Raw genomic sequence first — 23,961 nt, 5'->3', positions numbered from 1 at the left:
AAATATCCTGCCTCCCCATCAGACTCAAGATAATTTTTCATATGGCATTTTACAGAATTAATAGACAACATGAGAAAAACAGAGCCTAAGGCAGTCCACGGATTTGAACTTCCTTGGTTTTGTTATTTTTTTCAGGTTTACCTGTATGATTGCAGCATCGATGCAGGCTTGCAGAGCTGTAAACCCTGAGCTCCAGTATGTTACCGACTCGCATCCTTTCTGCAGGTTGGAGCAACTGGCTGCAGAATAAAGGCAGGCGTTTTACAGTGCAAAAAGCCGTCTTATCCCCAGTGCAAAGATGGCTCAGCCTGAGGCCATCCCTCAGAAATGATGGAAATAACCCGCATAAACCAATACAGGCAACACCAGGCCAAAAAAGAACAAGAGGGAATGATGTTTCAGTTTATCCCCTTACAGAGCAATACGAGAACACGCACATTTACCTCTCGATTCCGTGTAAATGGAAGACATAGCGATGGAATTGTGAAACCTCAGCTGGTAGGACATGGCATCGTTGAACACGACGCCCACAAATTTTGAGGATTTAGAAGCACTAGCCTCTTGCAGCTCCTCCTCGCTTAAATACTCCTCCGTGATGATGCCTGTGAGATAGAAGAAATTCTCATGTTGATTTCGGTATCAGCACAGCAGGAAGAAAAACTGTGACTGTTTAAGGAAGCATCACGTTAATCATTAACGATTCATTCTGTTTTTGAGATACGTACAGTTATATTTTTGTCCCAGTGAAGGAACTATTCTCCTGAACAGAAACCTGCAGGAGTGTTGTTCAGCTGCAGGGTGGGTAATTCAAATTTACCCCCAGGTCTTCTTTTCCCTCCCCCGATTTTTTGCTGCTCCAACAGCTTCTGTGCCCCAATCCTCTGCCAGCCACCCAAGAGATTATCCTCCAGCACCAGCACTTTTCAAGAAGTGCAGATTAACTGCTGCAAAGGGCTAAATACATGAAAACATGGTATTTCTCCACCAACTTCAGCAGAGGATGGGAGGCAAATGGGCTGCACAGGCAGAAAGCAGAATTGTTTGCTCAAAGTAGCTGAAGGCACCCATAGGGAAAAGGCAGATGCTGGGCTGCCTGTTTCCCCACGGTACCTTTGAGGCATGCATACCACAAGGAGGAGAACCAAAGACACCAAACTAAAAATACATCAGGTTATGGAGAGGTAAGTTCCTGCTAGATATGTAAGCTGTGTAGGCAAAGCAGTTTAAACCAACAAAAAAAATTGCTTTCAAAAGAAAAGGTGACACGGTGTTAATGGGAATCAGCATTTTAAAAATTCTAAGATGTTGTTTTGATAAGAACAACAGGATAGAAAACACAACCTGAATTATCTGCGGGATAGCATCATCTCCTGGATTTGCCCCAGGATGCCACAGGACAAGTACTAATTAGCCCAGAGCTGCTCAGGGGCTGTTTGTACTCTGGGTCCTCCCAAAACCTTTCCTGCAGCCACGTAACACTTCTTGGCTGTGACAGAAGAATGGGAATCATTTTAAGATGGTAGTGCCAAAACATTTGCCAGCCAAGCAAAAAAAAAAAACCAAAACCAAAACCAAAAGAAAGCCTTCACAGTCTTTTCTTTTATCTGCAATGGAAAATAAACGTTTTTTTTCTACCAGCAGCAGCAACAGCGAGCTCCCCCTTCCAACACAAGCCACAGCGTGAGACACAGCGAGAACAAGAAAATTCTTAGGGTGTGAATACCATCTTCAAAGTTATCAAAAGCCACTTTCTTCATGATTTCTCGTGCCATTCGGGTGGGCGGCGTGTATCCGATGACAAAATTCACCAGCATGGAGGTATCCAGGGTGCCGAGGTTGGAGTTGCCGAGCTCGCCGTATTTCCTGTGCGGATGCATCATGCTCATCAGAATCAGCCAAAACAGGAAAAAGAGTGGGAAAAGGACCTCCTGTACAAGGAAAGTAAGAAATATGAAAATTTCAAAGAGCAGTCGTAGAAACAAAGTTTACCTTAGTTACACGAAGCTTAAGGGAGGGACCGTGAGTTTCATTACTTGACTGTAAAGTTCCCTGAACGTTTTCAATGCAACAGCAATTTTAATGCCAAATCCTTCTCTGGCACTGAAGCAGGATTTTAATCGCATTCATCGGTAACCTAAGAAGCTGTTTTAAGGTACAAAGGGATGATTCTACACGCTTTAAAAAAAATCAGCAACTTCATGCTCTTTGGAAAGTAGCAAAACACAAACCATGAAGCATTAAACCAGTCTAGCCAAGCACTGTACTATCTCTTCTTCACGCCACAATTCATCTTAAAGCATCACACACATCACCTATGCACAGGGCTGAACTGTTAGGAAAGATAAAAATCTTTTGGAGAGGTCTAATCCCACCACACTGCTCAGTTATGGGCACAACTAACTGGGTTTTAGAAGCGCGCTAAGGCTGCAGTATTAATTCCAGGGTATTTTCTGGACAATGCCTTATGCATGACAACACATTTTCAGCCAAAGGATCACAAAATATCTTCTGAAAAAGCTTATTTCAACCCAAAATTAGAGCAGATCGTGAAACTTCAGAAAGATGGTAACAGAACTGAGCATTGCCTCTAACTCAGGAGCTACTGGTAAACGCAGAATAACTGCGGGTACGAAGGCAGCAGTGAACACGCACTCCGCTTACCTGAACGCTGCTTTTTTTAGTCCTACACTTAATAAGACAGTTCTTGAACAAGAGAGCTCTGGTTTGCCTCCATACTCCTGCTTCTCTTGGAGCAGCTGGTGCCATTTTTCCAGGCTAATTAAAAAAGAAAAAAAAAAAAAACAACCTACAAACAAAACCCAAATCTGTATTAAATGACAAAATAATTCAAAAAGCAGAAGCCAGGCATTTGCAGCATTCAGTACCTCATATTTTTGTATTTTCAGATAGATATTTCACTTTCACTTTTTCATATTTTCAATGCCTTCCTGTATATATGCCAGATGCCTGCTACATGAAGAAATTGGTTGCACTTGTTCACAACGAGAGAGCTGGGAAAACTGGCTGGGAGAGGCCTCGGGATGCAATCCTCCACCCAGAAGCAGGATCAGCATTTGTGCTAAGACTTGAGCTAACCTGGGCTTATTTTCATTTTGCTACACATGAATTACAAAGCAAAGTATTTATCTCGGAGCACAGCTCCAGCGTCCCATGTCCCATGGGCTCAGGGCAGCCAGCCAGATCGATGCATCTGAAAGCAAGAGCCACCTCACCCCAGGCAAACTGTTCAATTTACCATGAGTAACGCCTTTCCATTTGGGAGCAGATCCAACACTACATACTTTCCTTTTAATTTTTTTTCCCCACTTTTTCATTAGGCCAACCGTACAGCACAGTAGTGCTGAAGATAATATTTGGGGAAAAAATAAAAAAAAAAAAAGATTTTGAAACGCTCTTCCAAGAGACAGCATCCAACTCCACCGGGACGTACCTGGTGAGGGATGGCAGGCTGGGGAACCACCACGTTTCTATCCCCAGCGTTGCCACCACTTTGCTGCTGGAGGTTTGGAGTCACTGGTCCATCTACATCTCTGTTTTCTCACCTGTGAAGGTGAAATACAACCGTGAGCAGCTCAGCAGGGCCAGCAGAACCAGCGTGGGCTGCTGCAGCTCCCCAGCTGCTCCGGCCCCGTCCCACCTCCAGCAACACCTTCATGCCGTGACCGACCGAGCCATTGCCCAGCGTTTCCAACAAAACACAGTGCGGATTTTAAGAACACATCCCTATTTCTGGTTTTACAGCTGCCAACGCTTGTTCAGAAAGCGGACTGATGTTTTTGGTGCTGCGTGTTCAGCACAGCTCTGCGGCAGGACCTGGTTTCTCTGTTATCTGTTAGACAACACATGGCTCAAGCTTCCTTCCCAGCTGTATTTTAATATAGAAATCTATTTTGGGAGTGCAGACATCATCTAATGAAATACATGAGGTTGCTTGAATGTCAGCACCGCTGCTATGAGCTGAGTTTGAAGAACTTCAAATGCACAAACTGCTTTACAGAGAGCTCTCCCAGAGCCTGCATTCCTCCGAGCGCAGGAGGGAGGAGAGGAGGGGGAAGGCTCTGCAAGCGACACATCCCGATCCCACTGCTCACGGCCTCCTCTGCTGTGGGTGCTGGGGTCCCCCACGGGGCAGTGACCCCAGCAGGCACAGGCAGCACGAGGACCTGTGCGGGACACAGCTGCACATCCCGGGAAGCCGAGCCTTGGGAAGAGATCCCACCTGCAGCGCTTTGATAACGTCCCACTGAATCGACTTCAAACATCCCAGAATCACAGAACGGTTGGGGTTGGAAGGGACCTCTGGAGATCATCTAGTCCGGCTTCCTCCCCCCCAAATAACAACCCCGTTTTGCTCAAAAAAACCCCAGACCACCCCACACGAACTGCTTAAACATCACCCTATGCTAATAACTAACTCTTGCAGGAAAATTGCATCCAACTCCTCTGGATATTTTCGAGCAAGAAATGTTTCAAAATGACAGCAGAATGTTTTAAAAATAATGAAGAGCAGCAGCTGTTGCTTACAGGTCATAAAAAATAATGTGCTTCTGCCCTATGCTCACAGCATGCCCTGTTATGTGCCCAGACTCCCACCCTTTGCTTTCAGAAGCAGATTCAAAGTCCTTTGGAGAGGACAAGCTCCACCATGGTCCCCACCGAATGCTACACGGCTGCACCAAAGCCAAACCCTCCCCCAGTCACACTGCTCCATCCTAATAAAATCCAAAAAACTGGCAGAGATTTAATAGGATTCAACTTCTAATGCCACTTACTGTTTTTTTAATTATTTTCTATCCATTTATTAAAAAACCCAAACAAACCAGTAACTCTTCCAATCTTCCCTGGAATGCCCCCATGCTTTAATTTACGTCAGACAGGTTGGAGGAGGGGTTGTTTTAAGAACGTTAATTGATTTCTTGATATTACACCTGCCATCTCTGCGTAAGCTAATGAAGCTGCAGAACACAAAATTAAGAACGTTGAAGCATCACTTGAACACTGACAAACCCAAACCCTCCTAGGAACTCCAGAGGAGGAAAACAAACACATAGGTTGAACAGAAAAAGAAGCTGCCAAGACATTTATCTGAATAAATACCGGAGAAAAACGCAAATACTCTGAACCTGCAAAAGCCTCCCTCAATGTCGCCCCTTGTTTATGGTCTCGTACTGACAGAAGTGGCTGAAACACTTGCTGGCACCTCAGCCCAAGCAATCCCAAGGAGATTATTTGGTTCGTACTTCAGTTCCGGATCAGAGATGCTGGCGGTCCTTACGGGGGGATAAAGATCAGACCCTACTCGAGGCTTCCCTCGCTTCCCCAGGCATCAGCCTGGCCGGGCTTTAAGGGATTTAAGCTGCTGTGATTTGGTGCTGTATGCCCGGCAGCCCTTGCTTCATAAGCTAAAAGCAAACAAATAAACAAGGGGGGGTGGGGGGGTGGTGGTGGTGGTGTATGTGCATGTGTGCGTGTGCGTGAACAAGGCGCGGGTGTGCGTGTGTGCACACCTCAGCTAAATGAGCTGTGGCTTAAGAGAATAAAAAAAAAAAAAGCCAACAACTTAGTGAACACCACCTGCAGAAAGATAAGAAAATAAAATTACTGATCTTGCTGCAAGGCGACGGCAACGTAGATGATACTTAAACACTGATGTGCTTTTTACTGCTCTTCAATTATTTAAGCGAAATGGGTTATTTATGCGTTTTTAAAAACGGGCGGAATCTTCCTCCCCATCTGGATCCCGAGGGAAGCGGCTGCGGCTCCGGCACCACGGAGCCCGGCAGCTGCAGAGCGGCTCCCTGCGGGCTGGGGCTGCGGGGCCGCACCAGGGCTGCCCCGGCTCCGCACCGCGCTCCGCACCCGGCCCCGCTGGGGCTCCGCATCCAGCACGGCTCCCCGCATCCGCCCGCCCGCCGGGGGCTCCGCACCCCGCACCGCTCTCCCCACCAGCCCCCGCACCCGGCCCCGCCGGGGCTCCGCATCCAGCACGGCTCCCCCCAGCCGGCCCGGCCCCCGGCGGCTCCGCACTCGGTCCCGCTCCCGCACCCGGCCCCACTGGGGCTCCGCACCCCGCGCCGCTCCCCGCACCCGGCCCCACTGCGGGTCCGCACGCAGGCGCCGGCCCCGCTCCCCGAAGCCCCTCGCTGCCGGGCGCTCCCGCAACCGGCAACGGCAGCGCGGGCCCGGCCTCCCCCGGCTGCCCGCCCTCCCGCGGCGGCCCCGCACCACCGCCCGCCCGGCCGCGGCACCCTCACCGGGACCAGCCGCTCGGCCCGCCGCGCCCGGCAGGTGCGGCACGGCTCCTCCTCTTCCTCCGCCGGCCTCGGCCTTCCCCTTCCCGTCCGCACCGGGGGGCCGCCCCCGCGCCCCGCCCCGCCCGCCGGAGCCCCCCGCCGCCCCCGCCGCTGCGCTGCGCCGCTGCCCGCCGGGCGCAGGGCCGGGGCCGCGCTGCACCGCCCCGGGCGGAGCGCACCCCACGCCGCGCAGCCCCCCCGCCCCCGGGCCGGGCCGCACCGCAGCGCCGGGACCCCTCTCCCGGCGACCCCCCTCCCGGGAACCCCCCACAAATGGCACCCCCGTCCGGGGAGCCCCCTCCCATCGCGATGACACTCCTCTACCGGAACCCCCACCCCCAATGACACCCCTCTCCGAAACCCACCCGAGGACCCCCACCCTTCCAAGGACCACCGTCCTCTCTCCCAATGATCACCCCCAAGCCCCCCCCCCCCCCAAGGCCCCCCCCCCTCCCAGGGACCCCTCCTCAGAAACACCCCCTCTCCCAGGAACCCCACCATCCCAGGGACCTCCGCTCCCCTCCTCCAAAGAACCCCCAATTCCCAGGGACCCCCAACTCCCTGGGACACCCCCCTGAGGACCCCCCCTCTCCCAGGGACCCCCCACCTCCCAGCCAATGCCCAGAGGAAGGGGCTGGAGGTAGGCACAGGGATTTACGCCTGGGTGGGAGCCGCCTGGACGCACCCAGCGCTGCCAGTTCCCGCTGGCATCCAGGCGGCTGCCGGTATTTTATGCCATTACCCAAAATATAATTAAGGCATTGAAAATGCTGCCTTGAATACCAACGATGAACTCCTGTCATCTCCGCCTGTTGCATCCCTGCCTCAGTGGCTCGACACCGCGTGACGTTTCCCGCTCGGTCACCCCCTGGCCAGGCCCCTCACCAGCCCCAGCCTCACTTTTTGCTGACGAGCGGGATGCACTCAAAGCTTAATTGATTAAAAAAAAAAAATCAAATCACCAAAATCTTAATGATCCTCTTCCCATCCCTGTGAGCACAAGCCGCTTGTTTTCCTCAACGCCTCCTGCAAGTTGCTGGGAAAGGCTGAGCACAGGATGAAGCCCAGAGGTGGTGGGAACATCTGGAGCGCTGCAGCGGAAGGGAGGGAAGCGGGCAGCTCCCGGCGCTCCCCCAGGACCAGCGGCTCCAGGAGGAGCTCAGCAGCTCCAGGCAACAGCACTGGAAATGCCTTGTTGGAGCTGGTTTTGTGCACCTGAGGAGCTGCACAAGCATCACACGAGCACCACGGGTGCCTCGGTGCAACTCGGTAGCAGCGTGATGGACTCTACATTTTTCCTTGGAAAACTGAATCAGGAGACTCTGTCCTCATCCAGACAAGAAGAAAAGGGTCTCAAAGCCCAGCAGTGGGAGCAGGGCCAGCAGGGGCAGGCGTGGTGGCCCTGCAGGAGCCTCTGCCTTCACACCTCACCCCAGCGAAGATCTCCTGTCTGGAGATGCCCAGAGCCGAGCCCCAGCCCTGGAGCGGGGACCGGTGGCCCCCAGCAGCAGAAATCCCGTGGGCCGGTATGGCGAGGCTCGGGGGGGGGTGGTGTGGGGGAGTGGGGGGAAAGGGTTTGGAGGGGGAGGGTTTGGGGGGGTGGTTTGGGGGTGTGGATTTCAGGGGAAGGGATTGTGGGGCAAGGTTTTGGGGAGGGGGCTCTGGGGGGCAGATTTTTGCAGGGGAGGTTTCAGGAGGGAGGTTTGGGTTGGACTTTTGGGGGGGAGGCTGCTTCCACCAGGTGACCCCCAAGAACGGGCGGCCCAGCATCGGTGGGGCCAGGCTTCTTCAGATCCTTCACATACAGAAAATGGTCAAATCCCACCCAACCTTTGTGCTAGCACTTCCTTTAGGGAAAAACAAAGAGCCAGCAGGAAGGCTTGCTTCAACCCGTAACTGGAAACTTCCTTTTTTCAGTAGTTTCCCCCTTGACAACAAGCATTAGATAAAAGTACTGAATTAAATAATGCCCTTTAGTTTAGCCTAATGAAGACTGAGTAAATAAAATGGCATAACTTGAGCTTCCAAAAAAACCAACCCAACCCACCCAACACTTCTTGGCTTGATCCATCCAGCATTAAATGGAACAGAAGCCGAATTCTGGGCACTTTGATGTTTGTGGTGGTCTCTGTTTATACTTAAAAAATGTGCACGGAGATCAGGGGGGTGATGTGCTGGTCCCAGTCCAACCCCAAGCGGCTGCTGGCGATACGGGCTGAGGACATCCAGACCATGGCAAAATTTGTCCTTGAGCTGCAGGGCAGCACCCCACCACCTCCCTGTGCCGGGGGCGTGGGGGCTGCCCTCGCTTTCCAGGTACGCAGCACCTACGGAGGCGACCCAGCGCCAGGACTGCCCGGTCCCCAGCTCTCCTTAGCACCCTGTTTCTGCTCTGCGTAGGCAAGCAAGCAGCGCTTGAGTTTGGAATATAGAATTCAACACTTTAAGGAATTCAAACATCTGAACTCCCCATTTTGCTGGTGCTTATGCCAGTAAGCCTCCAGTTTGTTTTCTGTACCTAAATGACTGACAGCTCATGCTGAAGCAGTGGGATTTTTTTCCAGTTCTCATCACTTTGGGCTGATGGACTCCGTGTCGCATCATGAGCTCTGAAACCACAGCGGCACATGTGGAATGGCACTTCTTCCCTGCCTGATGTGGATGGCCGTTCCTTCCACTTTCTTTTTAAAGGATCTCCTGACAGAAGTATTTCTTTGAAAAAAGAAAGTTGTGCACAGGTGCTCACCTAAGGAGTTCTGTCAACAGGATATTATGGAAACGCAGTTCATTGCGCTGCAGTTGTAATGCACTAATCCATCGTGTTTCAGAAAGGAAACATGATCAACTCAATTTCCTTTTGTTGAGTAGGTAGTGACTCAGCCTTTCAAAAGTAAAAAGAAAAAACAGTAAGCATTAAAAAAGTAAAAAGAAAAAAAAGTAAGCATTAAAAGTGCCAAGGACATTTCCAAATTCTCCGGTAGCATCCCTGCTCATCCTGCTGGTGAAAGGACGGCGAACCCCGCGACGCCTGGCCATGGAGCACAGCGGGTAGGAGATGCCTGCAGCACAGCAGCCTGTTCCTTGCCATCAACATACAAAGGATGGAAGGTTCTGCCCGTCCTTTCTTGTGCTGTGTTGAGAGGGGAGCACAAGTTCAGTAGCGAGACAACAAATCGATGGCCAGAGCTGGAACATTATTCTCAGATTTCAGTTAGGTGGATGTGGCCCTTCTGTCCCCTGCGGCTTTTGTGTCTCAGCTGGAAAGAACGCGCCTGCTCCGATTGCTCTTGCCATTCTGCAGAGAGTTTGCAAAAAGCCCAGGAATGTTGGAATGATTTTGTCCAGCGATGCAGAAGCTTCAGGTAAGCAGCTGCGCTTTCACTGTTTCTCTTTTTATCAGAGCTTTGCAGAGCCCTCTGAGAACCAGAGGCTCACCACATAAATTGCTCAGATTCAAATACAGAAATTATTTTACATTTTCCTTTGGACTTAGCATCTCCTTATTAACTGACTTGAGTCCTGCTCCTGGCCCACTCCTTGTTACTGTTTATATGCATTTTTCTCACGCAAACAGCTGGCTCGGGCACTGGCCATGCTGTTTCTGTGCTGCAGGTGCTCTCCTGACCTCGGGCTCATCGCTGTCACAGGCGGACCGAGTGACCACCACCAAGGGGCGACTGACGCTGGGAGTCCTTGGCACACTCTTCCTTTGGCATCTAAGAGCTCTTTTGCTTTCCAGAAAGCAGAAATAAAAAAAAAGAAACAGCATTTAGACTTGTAAATCATAGATATCCTCATCATGCACTCAGAGGGCACAGATGCTCTCCCCCAACACCCCGGTCCTCCTGCATCCAAACCAGTGCCTGCAAGTCCTCCCAGGTTGTGATTCCCTTGAAGCCCAGCGCTGACAGCAGGTTTTCAGCCTCGTGCCAGCAGCCTGCCTCCTCTCCGCTGAGGGTCTGTCTGCATTGAAGAACTGCTCTTTCCTTTCTTCCAGGGATCGTTACTAGAGACTGTGCCGGGCAGAACAAATTACAGGTGAAAAAAATGAGTTCCCCATTGTGTCCTGCTTCTATTTGGAGACACCATTTCCTGAGTGCCCAGCACTTCAGCAGAACACAGGTGGGGAGAACAAAACCACAGTAATGTGCTTGTGCCTTTTTTCATTACGGTGAGTTTTGTTCAGCTGTAAGGCAGCATGCAGCACAGTTCATCATTAGGAGCATCAGGGGTGCCCAGCAGAGCATGGACCAAGCAGGAACCGCTGCTGCTTCCCGGCTTCTTTCACCTGCTGTGGTTTCATCCAGATTGAAGCAAAATAAAGCTGTTAAAAAAGCAGGCTTCTCTGGATTTTTTTTAAGGTTTAATTAATCAGAGAAGTTGCCACCAACAGTTAAGCCCATTCTCAGAAACTAGGTAGCTTTTTCTGGAAGCAATTATTCCACCCTCCGGAGCAGAGGCTATGGCTTGCAAGAAGACAGAACAGGCTTTAGAGAGGAGATACATTCCATACTTACTAGAAATGATGTGTTTGCATCGATAAACCTGTATATAAGCACAAGGGTGATGTATTTGCATCATCTAATGCTAGAGCCTGGATTCTCTGCCAGGGAAGCCCTTCAAAAGTAATTCAGACCACCTAATTTAGAGACCTGCCTCTTTCTGTGGGCTAGAAGGAGACTAAAATAAACCGTGCAAAACCCAACTTCCTTCAGCACTTGCTGCCCAAAGCCTGCAGCTGCACCCAGCTGAGGAGGGTGCTCCGCTGGTGCCAAAGCCAGGAGCTCTTTGCCACCAAAAACCTCCCTGACACTCAGAAGCAGGGCACAAATACCAAGTACAGGCCAATACCAATGGCACTTTATACTCGTGTATAAAGAACAGGGGTTAAATCCCTGCTGGGGATGGCAGCATTTTGCATCTCCAGAATGGTTATGCAAAACAAATTCTTTAGAAGTCAGAGTTGCTCATAGTACGCAAGACAAAAAATTTACTCTGTGCCCTTATGCACCTTCTGTAACAACACTCAAACTGGCTCAAAATAAAATTTCAGAAAAGAATTTTCAATCTTGGCCTAAGACTTGGCACAGAGTTTCAGCCCAGAATAGACTTTTATGGAAACTTAGAAACCTCTGGAAAAAACAAGTTTTGTAACTGAAGCATCAATAGCCTCTTAACAACAGCAGTGCCAGGGGTACAAGGATAATACATCTATTGTACACAACATATATAGAATACTATAATTACAGCCACATCAGTACAAATATATGTTCATTCTGGCCACGAATGATACCTCATGTTTGTAGAAAAAAAGAACCCAAATGCCTATTTTAAATCTACAGAGTTCGGAGGGGGAAACGTGCCCCATTGCTGATGGGGACATGGCAGAAAACAGGTATTTTTCATCTGCGCTGCCCTGGTGTGCGGCAGCATCCCTGGATCCAGCGGCCGGCAAACACTTGCTGACCCCCAGCTGCATTCCCTGCCCACTGAATGTGCTGTACGCATTACGAAATGTAATTTCCCACTTTAGAAAAGCGCCGCCCTGGCTGGCTTTGTATTACAGCATGGTCTAGATATACATGTCATTTAAAGAAAATTATGCTTCCTGCTGCCGGCCCAGTAAAAATATCCCTTCAGACAGAGGCTGCTACCTGTCATTATTTAGCACCGCTTTTCTCAGAATCTCACTTTTGGAGCTGCTCACCCCCATTCAACCATGTTTGAGAACATTTTTGCAGTGGATTCCTCCTCCTCCTTCCTCTCCCTGGCTGCCGGAGAGGCACCAGCTTCCAGCCCTGAATATCTGGGCTTCTCCTTGCCTTGCATGCTCTGTACCGGGTGTTTCCAGGTGGTCTCCTACCAAACCTGGCTGGGACACGGTGCAGTATTGCATCCATAGCCAAAAATCACGGGGCGCCCACATTCGATGCAGGGCTTTGCCGACAGAGCTGCCGTGCAGAGGCAAAGCCCCCGCAAAGCGACACGGGGCTCACGGCCGCCTTCGCCCTCAGTGTCCAAGAGCCCTGGTGCACGTGTTTACACCAAGCCATCCACATTTGTATCGCGTTAAACATGAGCGCAAAAGACTTAACCACAGGCTTTTGACAAGCTCTTCAGATGCATTCAGAAAGAAAACTGGCTCCAGTAATTAAATTCAGACCATATTACCCCAGGAGTTACATAAATATAATAAAGGTTTAATACACCACCTCGACAAAAAAACCCACACACATAGTGGTGGGTAAGTGATAAAGACCATCCCTACCCCGGATTGCTCACGGGCAGGTCTGGTCTGGCAGCGAGGAGCCTGCCTGTGGGAAGCCCTCGGACCCCCCCGGTGCTCAGCCCCTGTGGGGGAGCCGGGACCCCCGCTGCAGCCATGCTCCCGCAGAAAGCCCCCGCACAGGAGCATGTGCAGGCACGGGATTGCAGCCGGGGTAATCCTGAGCAATGAGCTGGTTACGGCTGAACCCTTAATAGCGCTGTTGAACGAGCCTGCAACTCATTTTGCTGAAAAAAAAACCCAACACAAAACAACAGCAGAACGAAGGAGTCGGGGAAAACCAGCAAGAAACAAAGTTCAAAGCACAGAGCAGTGCCACAAGGCAAAAACCCCACACAACCCAAACTTAAACTCCTATGTGAGCCAGGCAGCAAGGGCAGGTGACGTGCAGGGACGGACATCCATGGGGCCAGAGGTTGCACCTGCATCTACACCCAGCCAACAGCAACCCACCGGCGTCCCTGCGTGGGGCTGGCGGCTCCAGCTCCGGGCTCGTCGGGGTCCTGCCCCCACTGCTGCCTGCCTGGGAAGGAGCAGGAGCACTCCCCAGACAGAGCCCAGCTGGCTGGCGTTTATTTAATGCAGCTTAAAAGTGCCTCGATTTTAGACGAACCTTGATGAAGTCCTTTAAAATGCTCTCGGATGCGGTGTTTTACCCATCCCAATGCAAGGGCTTGGGTACCGGCGGCTGGGCAGAGTTTAGAAAAGCCTGAATTTCCTTTATTGCTCCTGTCTTTGGGATGAAGCCACTGGGCATTCAAACAGCGCCTGGTGAGTGACCTGCAAATCTTACCACCGTGGAGACTAAAGGTGATGGATGTGACCCTGAAAGATGTTTAATCATCCCGCTTCCCCCAGCAGAGCTGTGCAGCCGCAGGGCGCTGAGTGCGGAGCCTATGGCACGGCGTCAGGCTGGGGGTGTACATACCCCCAGTGTACCCAGTGTACGTACACCTTCTGGTGCGGGAAGCACCCAGAGCCAGCACTGCAAATCTAGCAAAGCACAAAAGGCCTGGGACTGACAACTGAACCGAGTGCTCACAAGATGCCCAAAGGATGCATTTTGGTCCATTACTTCACTGAAGTAAACAGAGAATCTATTCTATACATAACGTATATGAATGGAGTACAGATAGGAGGAAATGCAAACAGTAAAAGAACAACCAGTGTTTTTGCAGCACTAAAAGCCACACCAGCAGCCAAGGAAAAAGCAGCCACAACACTTAGCTCTGCCTCTGTCGTGCCACCCTTAATGTGTGACAGAGGGGGGCCCCCTCTGATGGCAGCTTCCTCTGTACAAGGCATGTGTCGAGTGTGGACATCTGTGTCCAGCAACACTACAAAAAAGTGATCACACAAAATGTGTCTGGTAAAATGTCAGGCTTTTTTACAAGAGACAAAACCATTTCCAAGAGCACGACTGCCCAGGAGGGCCATGCAATGGAAGACATGCCATAGAAAAATACCTTTCCCCCCAGCTGCCAAGTAAATGATTTCCAGAGGTATGAAGCTGCTTTAGTTCATCCGTGCATTAACCCTACATTAAAAAAAATAATATTTAAAAACTCTATCTGGCTCTCACATGTCACAGCTCTCCGCTCCATCTCTGTCCCCCTGCTTTAGGTTAACAGCCACTCACAGCACCCTCGCCCCTCCTGGCAGAGCGGGCTCAACCCATCATTATTATCTAGCCAGATTTACGACTCTAAGACTTATTAGTAGGTTACTGACTTGAAAGTAGTTTTTATTTATTCGCCTCTGCCACTTTTACGTGCTGCATATACTTCTAGGGTCACTTTATCCTCTCTGAATTCCCTAGCTATCTGGCTAAAGCCACACAGAGACTTTCCCAACTATCCCACCTTGCGTGCACAGTTTGTTTAATTTCTGCTAAGTGCAACATCCTCCTGGGCTTTTCATCCACCTACTCGGGACTCTGAGGTGTAAAAATGTGCTACAAGCTAATGGCTGCAAGAGAAGATGCTTCAGGAGAAGGAGACGGAGGAAATTCAGACAAAAGGTAAGATGTGGCTGAACTCTCAGGGTCTGTGTTTGGCTTTCAGCACTGGCAGCCTGCAATTCCCTTTAAACTGGGGAACAAAGGAATGTGGGATGCGGCTCGGCACCATTCAGGCTGGTGAAGAGCAGATGGTCTCTGCTCCCAGAAGCGGCTCGTGCTCTGGACAGCTCATTGTTTCCCACCTCCTCTCCTGTCAAGCTGCATTCTCCTCCCCAGCATCTGCACCCACTGTTTGCTTTGGCTTTTCTTCAAGCCTCTTCCCCAGACACCCCGTCGGGGGCATCCCTTTTTCCAGCTGGTCCGTCTTCTCCTGGAGAACTTCCTACACTCTCTCCACCTCCTGCGGCAGAGCCCTGCCCTGCCCTGCCTGCCCCATAGCAGGCAGAGCCTTCAGTGTGCTTATTCCCACTATTTTTCCTTTTCAGCTTGGCAGTGTGAGGCCACAGCACCTGGGGAGCATTACGGAAATGGCTGGCCATCTCCTCTGCTTCCCTATGGAGGCTGACCACTGCCTCAGCTGAAAAATGACAAGAAATTTCATGAGATACTGTCCAGGGGATGGGATCACGCTTGAAAATACCACTGCCCTGCCTGGTGTCGCTAAAAGCCATCGTTACACCCTCTCACAGGACAGACCAAGCCAAACCCTCGTTACGTTTGCCCCACAATTATCCTTCTTTCTCCACAGCTCCCATTCCCACGAAGGGAGGTGATGGCTGGAAGCAGAATAATCCATCAAAACCACGAACCGGAACGGAAGGAAACCAAACCAGCTGCCAGGTCCCCCTGCAGAGGTTCTGCTGGAGCCCGTCCCACCTCCTGCTCCATCGATGTTGGCTCACCAAGCTCCTCTGCTCTGCTCGACTTCTTCATTTGCAAAGCGTATCGGTTTGGAAGATCCCATTTCCCAGGCACCGTGACTTCTGTCCGTCCCTGCACAGCGTTGTCATCCAAAAAACACAACAGCTTCAGAGCAATAGCTACGACACCTTCACAGTGCATGACCTGTTGGGAAACCTGTGATTTGAGTCCCAGAACCTGGTTTTAGTGTTCAAGGATGTAAAAGAAGGTACCGGAGGTGTTTTGGACACCAGTTTTCCTTCTCTTTCACACCATCTGTGGTTACAACAGTTATAAACCACACGTGACTGGCATCTGAATTTTCCAAACAATTCTTAGTGATGGGATATGAAGCAGGGGAAAACATATCCCTCCCCACTGAGATGTAAGAAATTGCAATATATAAACTCTGACAACGGTCATGCAAGAGTGAAGAGGACAACTCTGCGAAGCTGCACCCCTCGAGCTAACTTTGTTTGTGGACAGAGATCTGGGATTAATTTTTGGGCTGTCGATTATCCACAAGCGAGCGTTCGTGCAAACACTGAAACTGAAGCCTCTAATTGTATTTTTACTGGACAAACCCACCACATGACACGGCTCGCCTTCCAAGCGCCCCGATCAAAGCAAATGCTGGAAATGAAGTCGTGCCTAAAACAAATACATATTGCGGGGCAAATCTCCTGTTTACCAATGCAGAGAGGAGATTTGTCAGTAGCGTCCTGAAACCACAACACGCTGGTCCAATTTCTCCACAGCAAATTCGTTTCTTAGCAATGAAGGAGCAAGCTAGAAGGAGGGATAAACAAACCGTAACATGTATAAAAGTCAAATTACTATATACAGAGAGTAAGTACTGGAGAAATAGTTATGGCCAGACCCAGATGTAGAAATCAGATCCCTTTGTTCAGACCTACGGATTGCCCCTAGCAGTAACTCCCTCCCCTCCCAGCTGCTCTCTCCCAGGCGCTTTGCAGGACAGCTGCATTTCACACCATGCACTACTCAATAATTTACCTCCTAAAACATCACCGCACAGGGATGCACACGGCAGGGCACTACTCATTGACACAAGATGATTAAAGTAGCGTTCCTAAAAAATTTACTTAATACATGTTGGGAGACATAGGCTCACGTAAGGCACCTTGCTGGCCCCGGTGCATCACCCCGCAACCTTTAGGCACATAACCATTTGCAAAGAGATTCTGCTGTTCTGCTTCAGCAGCTGCTCTCGTGAACTGACTGCTGCACAGCAAATCAAAATGTTTGGCTGTAAAATAAACCAGCAACACAAGTAGTGTTTAAAAAATGTATTTAACAAGCCATTGGAAGAGAAACGTCCTTTTCCGCAGCTTGGAAGCACTGCTGACCGGAGGAGGAGGCGATTTGAGCAGCAGAGATGGGCATCTGAGCCTGTTACTGGGCAGGAGGAGGGTGAATCCTTCCTAGGGCAAAGGAGACCTGGTCACGTCTGCAGAATTTAGACTTAGAAAAGATTCACCAAGGGGAAATGGAACACTGAGCTTAAAGGCTGGGCACTGTGCTGGAGCAATAGTGAACAATAAAGATAATAAAGTGTTTTGGTAGCACTTGAGGCAGAGCTGATGGTAACCTGGTCGCGGCACCGTGATGCGCCGAATGGAAGCTCAGTCACAGAATCCTGGAATCGTTTAGGTCGAACGAGACTCTTAACATCGTCGAGTCCAACCATTAACCCAGCACCAGCAAATTACATCGGGTCACCCACCGACACCCCCACTGGGCTCTGGGGCACGGGCAGGCATCCTGCAGTGGCCGGGGAAGGCTGCAGCCCTCACCGCCCGCCCCGCCCCCCCCAATCCCCCGGGGCAGCCCCCGGCCTGGGGGAAGCACTGGCCCACCTCCCCACCTCCCCAGCCACACTGCCAGGTCCTGCCCAGACTCATCCACAGCTGAACCTCACACACCCTCCACCCCCCACTCCACAAACCCTTGCACAGCACATGACAGACAGACAAGCCTCTGCAGGTCCCAGGGTCAGCCTAAACCCATTAAAACTGAGAGAAAATTTCCCTGGGCATTAGCAGGGCACTGCACAAGGGTGCCCTGATTCCGAGGAAGGCAACACTGCAGCGGAGCCCCAGGTCCCTGCATGCCTTTGGGGAGAGGGAATAGGAAAAACATCAGAAAACAATTAAAATGCGCTCTGTGCTGTTTGCTGGCTGCCAGTAGGGCGACACAGGTTTTGCTGTGCTGTCTGAGCTTGTTCGTGTGACAGCGACATCCCAGAGCACCTGATGGCACCGGGCAGCCAGCAAGGGACGCGGCTAGCACTCCGGGAAGCCGCAGAGAACAAGGACTCCATCCTCTATAGGACAAAATCCCTTAAACCAACCAGGCTTCTCTTCTCACCCGAGGGATGGTCAAAAACTTTGTGGAAAACCAAAGGAGCATCCCTCATTTTGCACCTGCAAATTAGACCAACAAAAGTTTCTTACAAACATTAAAAGCCAATTAAAAGCTATAGCGTTGCTGCACATCTTTATCAAGGCAAGGCCTCCGGGCCACGGCTGGCTCGCTACAGCAATCCTCGAAGGCTGCCCCCACTCCTGCTAATTTAGCTTATAGCTACTGAATTTTAAAGCTGCCATTTGTAATGTGTTAGTTAAGGGTTTGTCAGAATTTCCATCGTAAACCTTTCATTTGGGGGATTTATTGCTGGGCTATAAGGATCTGCTCTGGCTGCAAGTTTGGCAGGAAGGACCACGTACAGCAGCACATTTCCCTCACCCCGCAATCACTCCCATCATTAGAAAGTTACACAGATCCCTAATTGAGGGTTACAACCTCCTTAAGACTCCTTGCAGCTACAAATGGCAAAATCCCTGAGCGACGCCAGCCCAGTGCGAGCTCAGCCGCACGGGGCCGGCTGGCAGACGGGGCAGCACGAGGGCATGGTGTGAAAGTCAGCGGCAAGACACATTTTCCAGCCCAAGGGAAAAGGGCACTGGGAGCGGTAGTGCTGCTCATGATCCCGGACACACTCTCCGCGCAGCCTTTTCACTGGATTTTATCCCTTTGCCATCAGTGTTCCGCTGGTGTGTGAACAAACATCCTTGGCACTTGTTTAGCCGTAAGGTTTTTAGAGCACATATTTCTTAGCACTTACATGTTTTTTATTCCTCCAGTGTTCCTATAATGAAACATATATTTAATGTAAAGCACTGCTTTAGGAAGGTCGATCTTTTCCTTAGGGGCTTAGGGTCCCTGTGTACAGAAGGGGGTCCCCACCTACCACACCCCAGCGTACAGCTGCGCTTCTGATCTGGACAGCATCCCCATCCTGGGGGGATGTCACCGCATCGGCTCCACTGGCTCTTCCCACAGGAAAACCCCATGAGCCCGCAAGGGCCGCGCTGCCCGCTTCAGAAAACATTCCATTTCAGACTGGGGATAAACTTGCTTCATCTGATCTGCCTGCGAGGGGAAAAAAAAAAAAAACAACGAAAAATTAAAAAAAAAAGAAAGAGAGATGAAGAAATTGCTAATGTTACATAAGGTGACTAAGAGCTGTGGTTAAGCCGGGGCACCACGGTACTACACACAATGTGTAAGGCCCCCGGCATCGCATGAGCACAAAGGAAGATGTTTCTCTCCAATGGATCCTTCAACATCTAAACCTACTGGAAACAAGATGGACCATGTCTTTTTGCCTTTTTCCACTCATTTTTTCCACCCTGGTCTGTCCCTCTGTCACCGCGGCACACTAGAACACGGCATGGCCGGCGCAGGGTGATGGGTGCTGAGGCTCTGCGTGCACCCACGTGTTGGCAGCACTGGCCGGACCCCAGCACGTGGAGGGAGCGATGGGGCCGATGCCATGAAGACCCCCGTGGGCAACACTTCCTTGCTGCCATCCCAGCACGGCCACGGCCACGGCCACGGCCAGCCACAGCTCCTGACCCGCAGCCGGCCCTGGCCCCCCCAGGAGCCCCAGGATGCTGCTGGGCAGCACCTTCGCTGGGGGGCTGCCACCCTCCCTCCAGCCGGGTAACAGGAGGAGGAGCAGGAGGAGCAGGAGGAGCGGGAGGAGGGTATCCTGCAGCCACCACAGCCCACACCATGCCGGCGGCGCTGGAGAACTGCACAGCATGCAGGCAGGGGCGCAGGCAGGCAGGGGCGCAGGCAGGGGCGCAGGCAGGCAGGGGCGCAGGGAGGCTGGCAAGGAGGCAGGCAGGCAGGAGTGCAGGCAGGGGGCAGGGAGGCAGGCAGGGAGGCAGGCAGCGGTGCAGGCAGACGCACAGGCAGGGCCCTTGCTCCCTCGCAGCCACAGCAGTCCGGTGGAAAAAAATAAAAATGAAGGCGAGCCGCCGCGCTGGGGTGCGGAGCCGCCGCGCTGGGGTGCGGAGCCGCCGCCGCCCCGGGGCTCCTCCGCGCATCACCCCGACACCGCAGCGCCGGGCACCCGCCGCCGCCCCCTCCCGCCGCTTTGCGCGCGATTTGCGCGCCCCGCGCGCCGCCCCTCCACCCCTCCGCGCGCCGCCCCCGCCCTCCGCGCGCCGCTCCCCCCCCCCTCCGCGCGCGCAGCCTCCGCGGGCGCGCGGCCCCGCGCCGCCCCCTGCAGGACGCGGCGGGACTACAGCACCCAGGCGGCCCCGCGGCGGCCGTCGGCAGCGCGCCTGCGCACTGCGCCCCCAGCTCCAAGTTTGGAGCTTTTAGCTGCCAGCCCTGGCCCATCATGTAGGTGCAGCAGAGCCTTCCCTACCATTGCAAGCAGGGGGGGCGGAAACCCCCCGCTCTGCAAGCTGCCCTGCAAAGTGTGCAATTGCACGGCCCCCCCCGCTGCAAGGAGAGCTGCTGCAGCAAGTCAGGAAAACTCCAGTTGCATGAAGATTGAGCGCTTGCAGTTTGCATCTTTGTTGCAAAACTAGCTCCAGAAGAGAGGCAAGGCAAAGTCTTTTGTGCTCCCCTCCCCCATCAAAGCAAAGGGGAAAATGTCTCAGTCGAGAGGTAAGGCTCCTACTTCTGTTCGTTGCAGATATGCAAAAAGTCGTGCATGCATTTTGAAGTGCATGCATGCATTTTTCGGGATGCAATTGCATTTTGAAGTTTGAGGCTTTCAATGGCTCTCAGTTGCATTTCCTGTTTAGTATGTGCCTTTTTGCAGCCACACACACACTCACACACACAGTTCCTGTAAGGCAGGGCTTGCAGTTCAGCTGTGCATTGACGTTATTTGAATTCTTCTGCGGGGATTACTGAGCCCTTTTTGCCTTTTGCACAGTCAGGACAGATAAAGGGTGTTGGAGAGCAGATGCATTCGCTGCCGTATAGCTGCATGCAAAATGGGCACGGTGCATGCGAATTGCAGCTAATTTCAAGTGCAGCATTAAATGAAACTTTTGAAGAAGTCCGTGGACGAGATGAAAGGTGCAACTTGAGTGGAGTTACCACGAATTAAATATATCCCTATGTTTCCATGGGAAAGTATTGTTCTTGTGCCAGGACTGAGATCATTTTCCACCGATTTCTTACCCCCCCCCCCCCCCCCCCCCCCCCCCAATATTTGGTAACTTTTGGTGGCAGGCAGCAGTGTGGTTTGTAACACCAGATCGCTAAGAGCATGCACCAGGGCTGCTTTATTTAGCATTTAGGAGCCCGAGCTCGGCACTTCGGATGGAGCGGGAGGGGCGTATTTGGGTAGGGGACAACAGTGATTTATTTTATTTATTTTTATCTTAATTTTTTCTTGCCAGCGTGGTGGTGGTGGGTAATCTCGATCTTTGCTTTTTAACTTGATGATTATTCCGGGGTGGCTCAGCCTTGTGTCCTGCAAGGGGGTGGTGGTGGTGGGAGGAGGTGGTGAATTTAATATTGCAGAAATGCTGTGGGAATGCAATAGCCCCTGCAAGACCAAGTGGAGATGTTTAAGGAGGAGTTGCTCCGGCCATTCATTGTGAAAATAGATGCACATATGTCAGCAGCCGGCCGCACGGATGCAGGCTTTAGAGCTTCTTTTAAATGTTTGGACTTGATATTGCAGCTTGGCTCTCCCTGCATTTTGCAGCCCTCGCACATATTGGGGAGCAGGGGGGGGTGAGAGACAGTGCATGGCCCGGTGGGAGAGTGGTTCCCAAACTGGGACTGGGGCTTTTTTTATTGCCGTTATTTTATTTTAAAAAGACATCTGTGAAGTCAGTGGCCTTCCACTATAAGCCTTGCTGGGAGGGCATAGGAAGGAGGTGCTGTCACAGCTCTTGCCACACAGTTTTCCTTTGTAAGAAAAATGTAAAGTTGTTGTATAATTTATTCCTAATTTGGGTTTGCTGCAGTCATCTTTTCCAGCCAAGCAGAGAATTGTAAAAGTTTCCAATAGAAAGAGCCAAGGAAGTTTGATAATGCAAAGTTGAACCAAGTGATACCCGCAGCACGCTGCCGCTCGCAGGAGGGTCACCGTGAGATCCACGGAGGGGCAGGGGCCGGGCAGGGGAGCAGCTGCTTCCCGGGGGTCCCTGGAAAGCCTCGGGGTGGGAAAGCCTGGCCACGCAGGGCTGGTGACGGGCAGGGACCTGTGCTGGTGGCCCTGCAGCCCACCCTCCCTGGGTGCCGCTTAGCCCCCACGCTAGCCAGCACTGGCCTTGTCCGTCCTTCTCAGTACCGGGAAAATGGGAAAGTACGAGTAGCCAACCCACAAAACACGATCCCGATGAATGGCATCATTCTTGAATCTGTTTTCCCGTCCATCTCACGCTCTGCAATACAAGTGTCTAAGTTTGAATTCCTTACATGGATAACTTTTCCAAGTTCAGTTGTTCAGGCTGAGGTTTTGCTCGGGAAGGGGTTTCAGCTCCAGGGTTTGCACCAGAGGTATCATTCTTCAGGATGAATTAAGGGAGGCATAATCTGCATTTCAGGATCGGCTTTCATGTGTTGCACAGGAGGTTCCTCCTCAGCTTTCTAAAATACTGCACAGAGCTTCAGCCAGCTGCTAAGCCCTCTCCCTGCTTTGAATCATTTCCAAAGTTGTTCTGAGAATTTGCCAGAGATTAATTTTTTTTTTTTTTTTTTTAAACGCTGCTTGTCAGGGGAGCATGTAATCAGGAGGGTTATTCCCTGATAAGACTTAGTCCCTGCAAGGAATCCCACCTAGCTGCAGGGCAGAACTGCACCTCAGACCCTGCCTGTGCCATGCGATGAAGCGGAGGGAGCTGCTTTCTGCACAACCACAGCACGGGCTGTAGGAGATAAAACTCCCTGGAGTTGGGAAGCAACAGTTCCATTCTGGCCCCTTCTGCAGCAGAAACCAGTAGATGCCTCCAGCATCGTGCTTGCCAGTTCCCAGCCACGTTACCTGCTGGACTCCCTAAGACTTTGCGGTCAACAAAATACAGGTCAAGTCAAAGGCACCACTGGGTGCAAGCGCCTGCATTTCACCCCATGCTCATTTCTACCTTCGTTCCCTCTTTTATGTTGCAAAATAGGATTTGTAGTTGGATGGAGCAACCCATAGTAAATAAGATTTCTCCAAGCACTGCAGGGACCTGCAGCCCGTTTCTCACCTTCAGAGAGGAGCCCGCTCCGGACAAGTGGGGCTCGATGTTGGTGGTAGCTCAGAAGTTGTTGAATCGTTGCCCAAATACGGCACATTTGGCTGTCATGACTAATAGGATATTATTCTGGAAGAGAAAAAAATGCGGAAGTCCATATTAATTACAAGCTAAACGCAGTTTGAGGCTATAAATCTGAACTCTCGTGACAGCAGATATATTCAGGAGTCTTCCAAATTCATTTTAATGGGGGAATTATTCACTCGCAAAGCCCACATCAGAGAAGCAACCTGCAAATATGCAAATTTCTCCACTGAAATAAGGGAAGGGGAAGCAGCTCCCATTAGAGCACTAATTCATAAATAGTATGTTGAAATGAGCTACATTTAACTAAATGTTGCTGTCCATTGATCTCATTCATAATGCTTAGACTTCGCTGTTTCAAGTACAATTTTTTGTGCTCTAGCTGAAAAGGGATACAGAGATTACGAGAACCACGTCCCACGTGATGCTGGCTGAACATGTACCCTATGGACTTTGACCAAAGGCCCTGCAGCCCTGCACCAATTCAAAATACTACATTTTATGTAAAATGCTCTTTTTTTTGCCCAGCTAGAATTCTCAGTGCAACAGATGCGAAGCCTAAATGGTAGTGTGTTGTTTTTTTTTTTTTTTAAATCCTAGGTAGGTGGCAGGTTTTTGCTAGTATAAAATTAACCCATAAGCAGTGTGAAGCTCCCGTTGGTTGTGCAATGTGCAGTTTGCCTCGTCAGCACCACCTCAGCTTCTCACCATTAACACACTCCCATGACATAGGTGCTTGGCAAGGGCAGGCTTTGCAAGAGCACGGTGAGCAAATCTGTGGCATGGGCAGCGAGGTGTGAGCCTAGCAAAGCCTGGTCTAGCAGCGGCACAGGCAATTTCAGGTAGAGTTGTTGATTTATTTATTATTTTTTTTTAAGGATACCATGTTGA

At 51.2% G+C, this 23,961-nt stretch overlaps 2 protein-coding genes and 2 long non-coding RNA genes across 7 annotated transcripts in view; 1 reads left to right on the top strand and 3 right to left on the bottom strand.

Moving 5' to 3' along the window:
• Positions 1 to 6,373, bottom strand: part of ABCA5 (ATP binding cassette subfamily A member 5) — a 34,717-nt gene extending 28,344 nt beyond the window's left edge. Inside the window, exons 1-6 of one of the 3 annotated variants that reach the window (XM_056337026.1) lie at positions 6,276 to 6,373; positions 3,452 to 3,563; positions 2,662 to 2,775; positions 1,724 to 1,928; positions 444 to 602; positions 142 to 239 (exon numbers count right to left, since the gene is read on the bottom strand). In XM_056337026.1, the coding sequence (XP_056193001.1) occupies positions 142 to 239; positions 444 to 602; positions 1,724 to 1,928; positions 2,662 to 2,766 (567 nt within the window). In that variant the 5' untranslated portion in view covers positions 2,767 to 2,775; positions 3,452 to 3,563; positions 6,276 to 6,373. Of the gene's footprint in view, positions 1 to 141; positions 240 to 443; positions 603 to 1,723; positions 1,929 to 2,661; positions 2,776 to 3,451; positions 3,564 to 3,658; positions 5,904 to 6,246 lie in introns of those variants that run through there. The other 2 variants (XM_056337008.1, XM_056337017.1) reach the window with 2 other exon arrangements.
• Positions 6,374 to 8,266: 1,893 nt separating this feature from the next.
• Positions 8,267 to 14,937, bottom strand: LOC130143855 (uncharacterized). Its single transcript, XR_008819897.1, has 2 exons — positions 10,832 to 14,937; positions 8,267 to 10,327 (listed from the first exon to the last, which is right to left on the bottom strand). It is a non-coding gene; the product is annotated as an uncharacterized LOC130143855 (long non-coding RNA).
• Positions 14,938 to 16,755: 1,818 nt separating this feature from the next.
• Positions 16,756 to 19,928, bottom strand: LOC130143873 (uncharacterized). Its single transcript, XR_008819902.1, has 2 exons — positions 17,852 to 19,928; positions 16,756 to 16,905 (listed from the first exon to the last, which is right to left on the bottom strand). It is a non-coding gene; the product is annotated as an uncharacterized LOC130143873 (long non-coding RNA).
• Positions 19,929 to 20,157: 229 nt separating this feature from the next.
• The window catches only part of MAP2K6 (mitogen-activated protein kinase kinase 6), a 55,205-nt gene continuing 51,401 nt past the window's right edge, over positions 20,158 to 23,961 (top strand). For both annotated transcript variants that reach the window (XM_056346491.1, XM_056346482.1), the window contains exon 1: positions 20,158 to 20,449. In XM_056346491.1, the coding sequence (XP_056202466.1) occupies positions 20,434 to 20,449 (16 nt within the window). In that variant the 5' untranslated portion in view covers positions 20,158 to 20,433. The remainder of the gene's footprint in view (positions 20,450 to 23,961) is intronic.

The sequence above is a fragment of the Falco biarmicus genome, chromosome 1 (assembly GCF_023638135.1).
Source record: "Falco biarmicus isolate bFalBia1 chromosome 1, bFalBia1.pri, whole genome shotgun sequence".
Lineage (NCBI taxonomy): Eukaryota > Metazoa > Chordata > Aves > Falconiformes > Falconidae > Falco > Falco biarmicus.
This window is presented reverse-complemented; position numbering and strand designations above follow the sequence as displayed.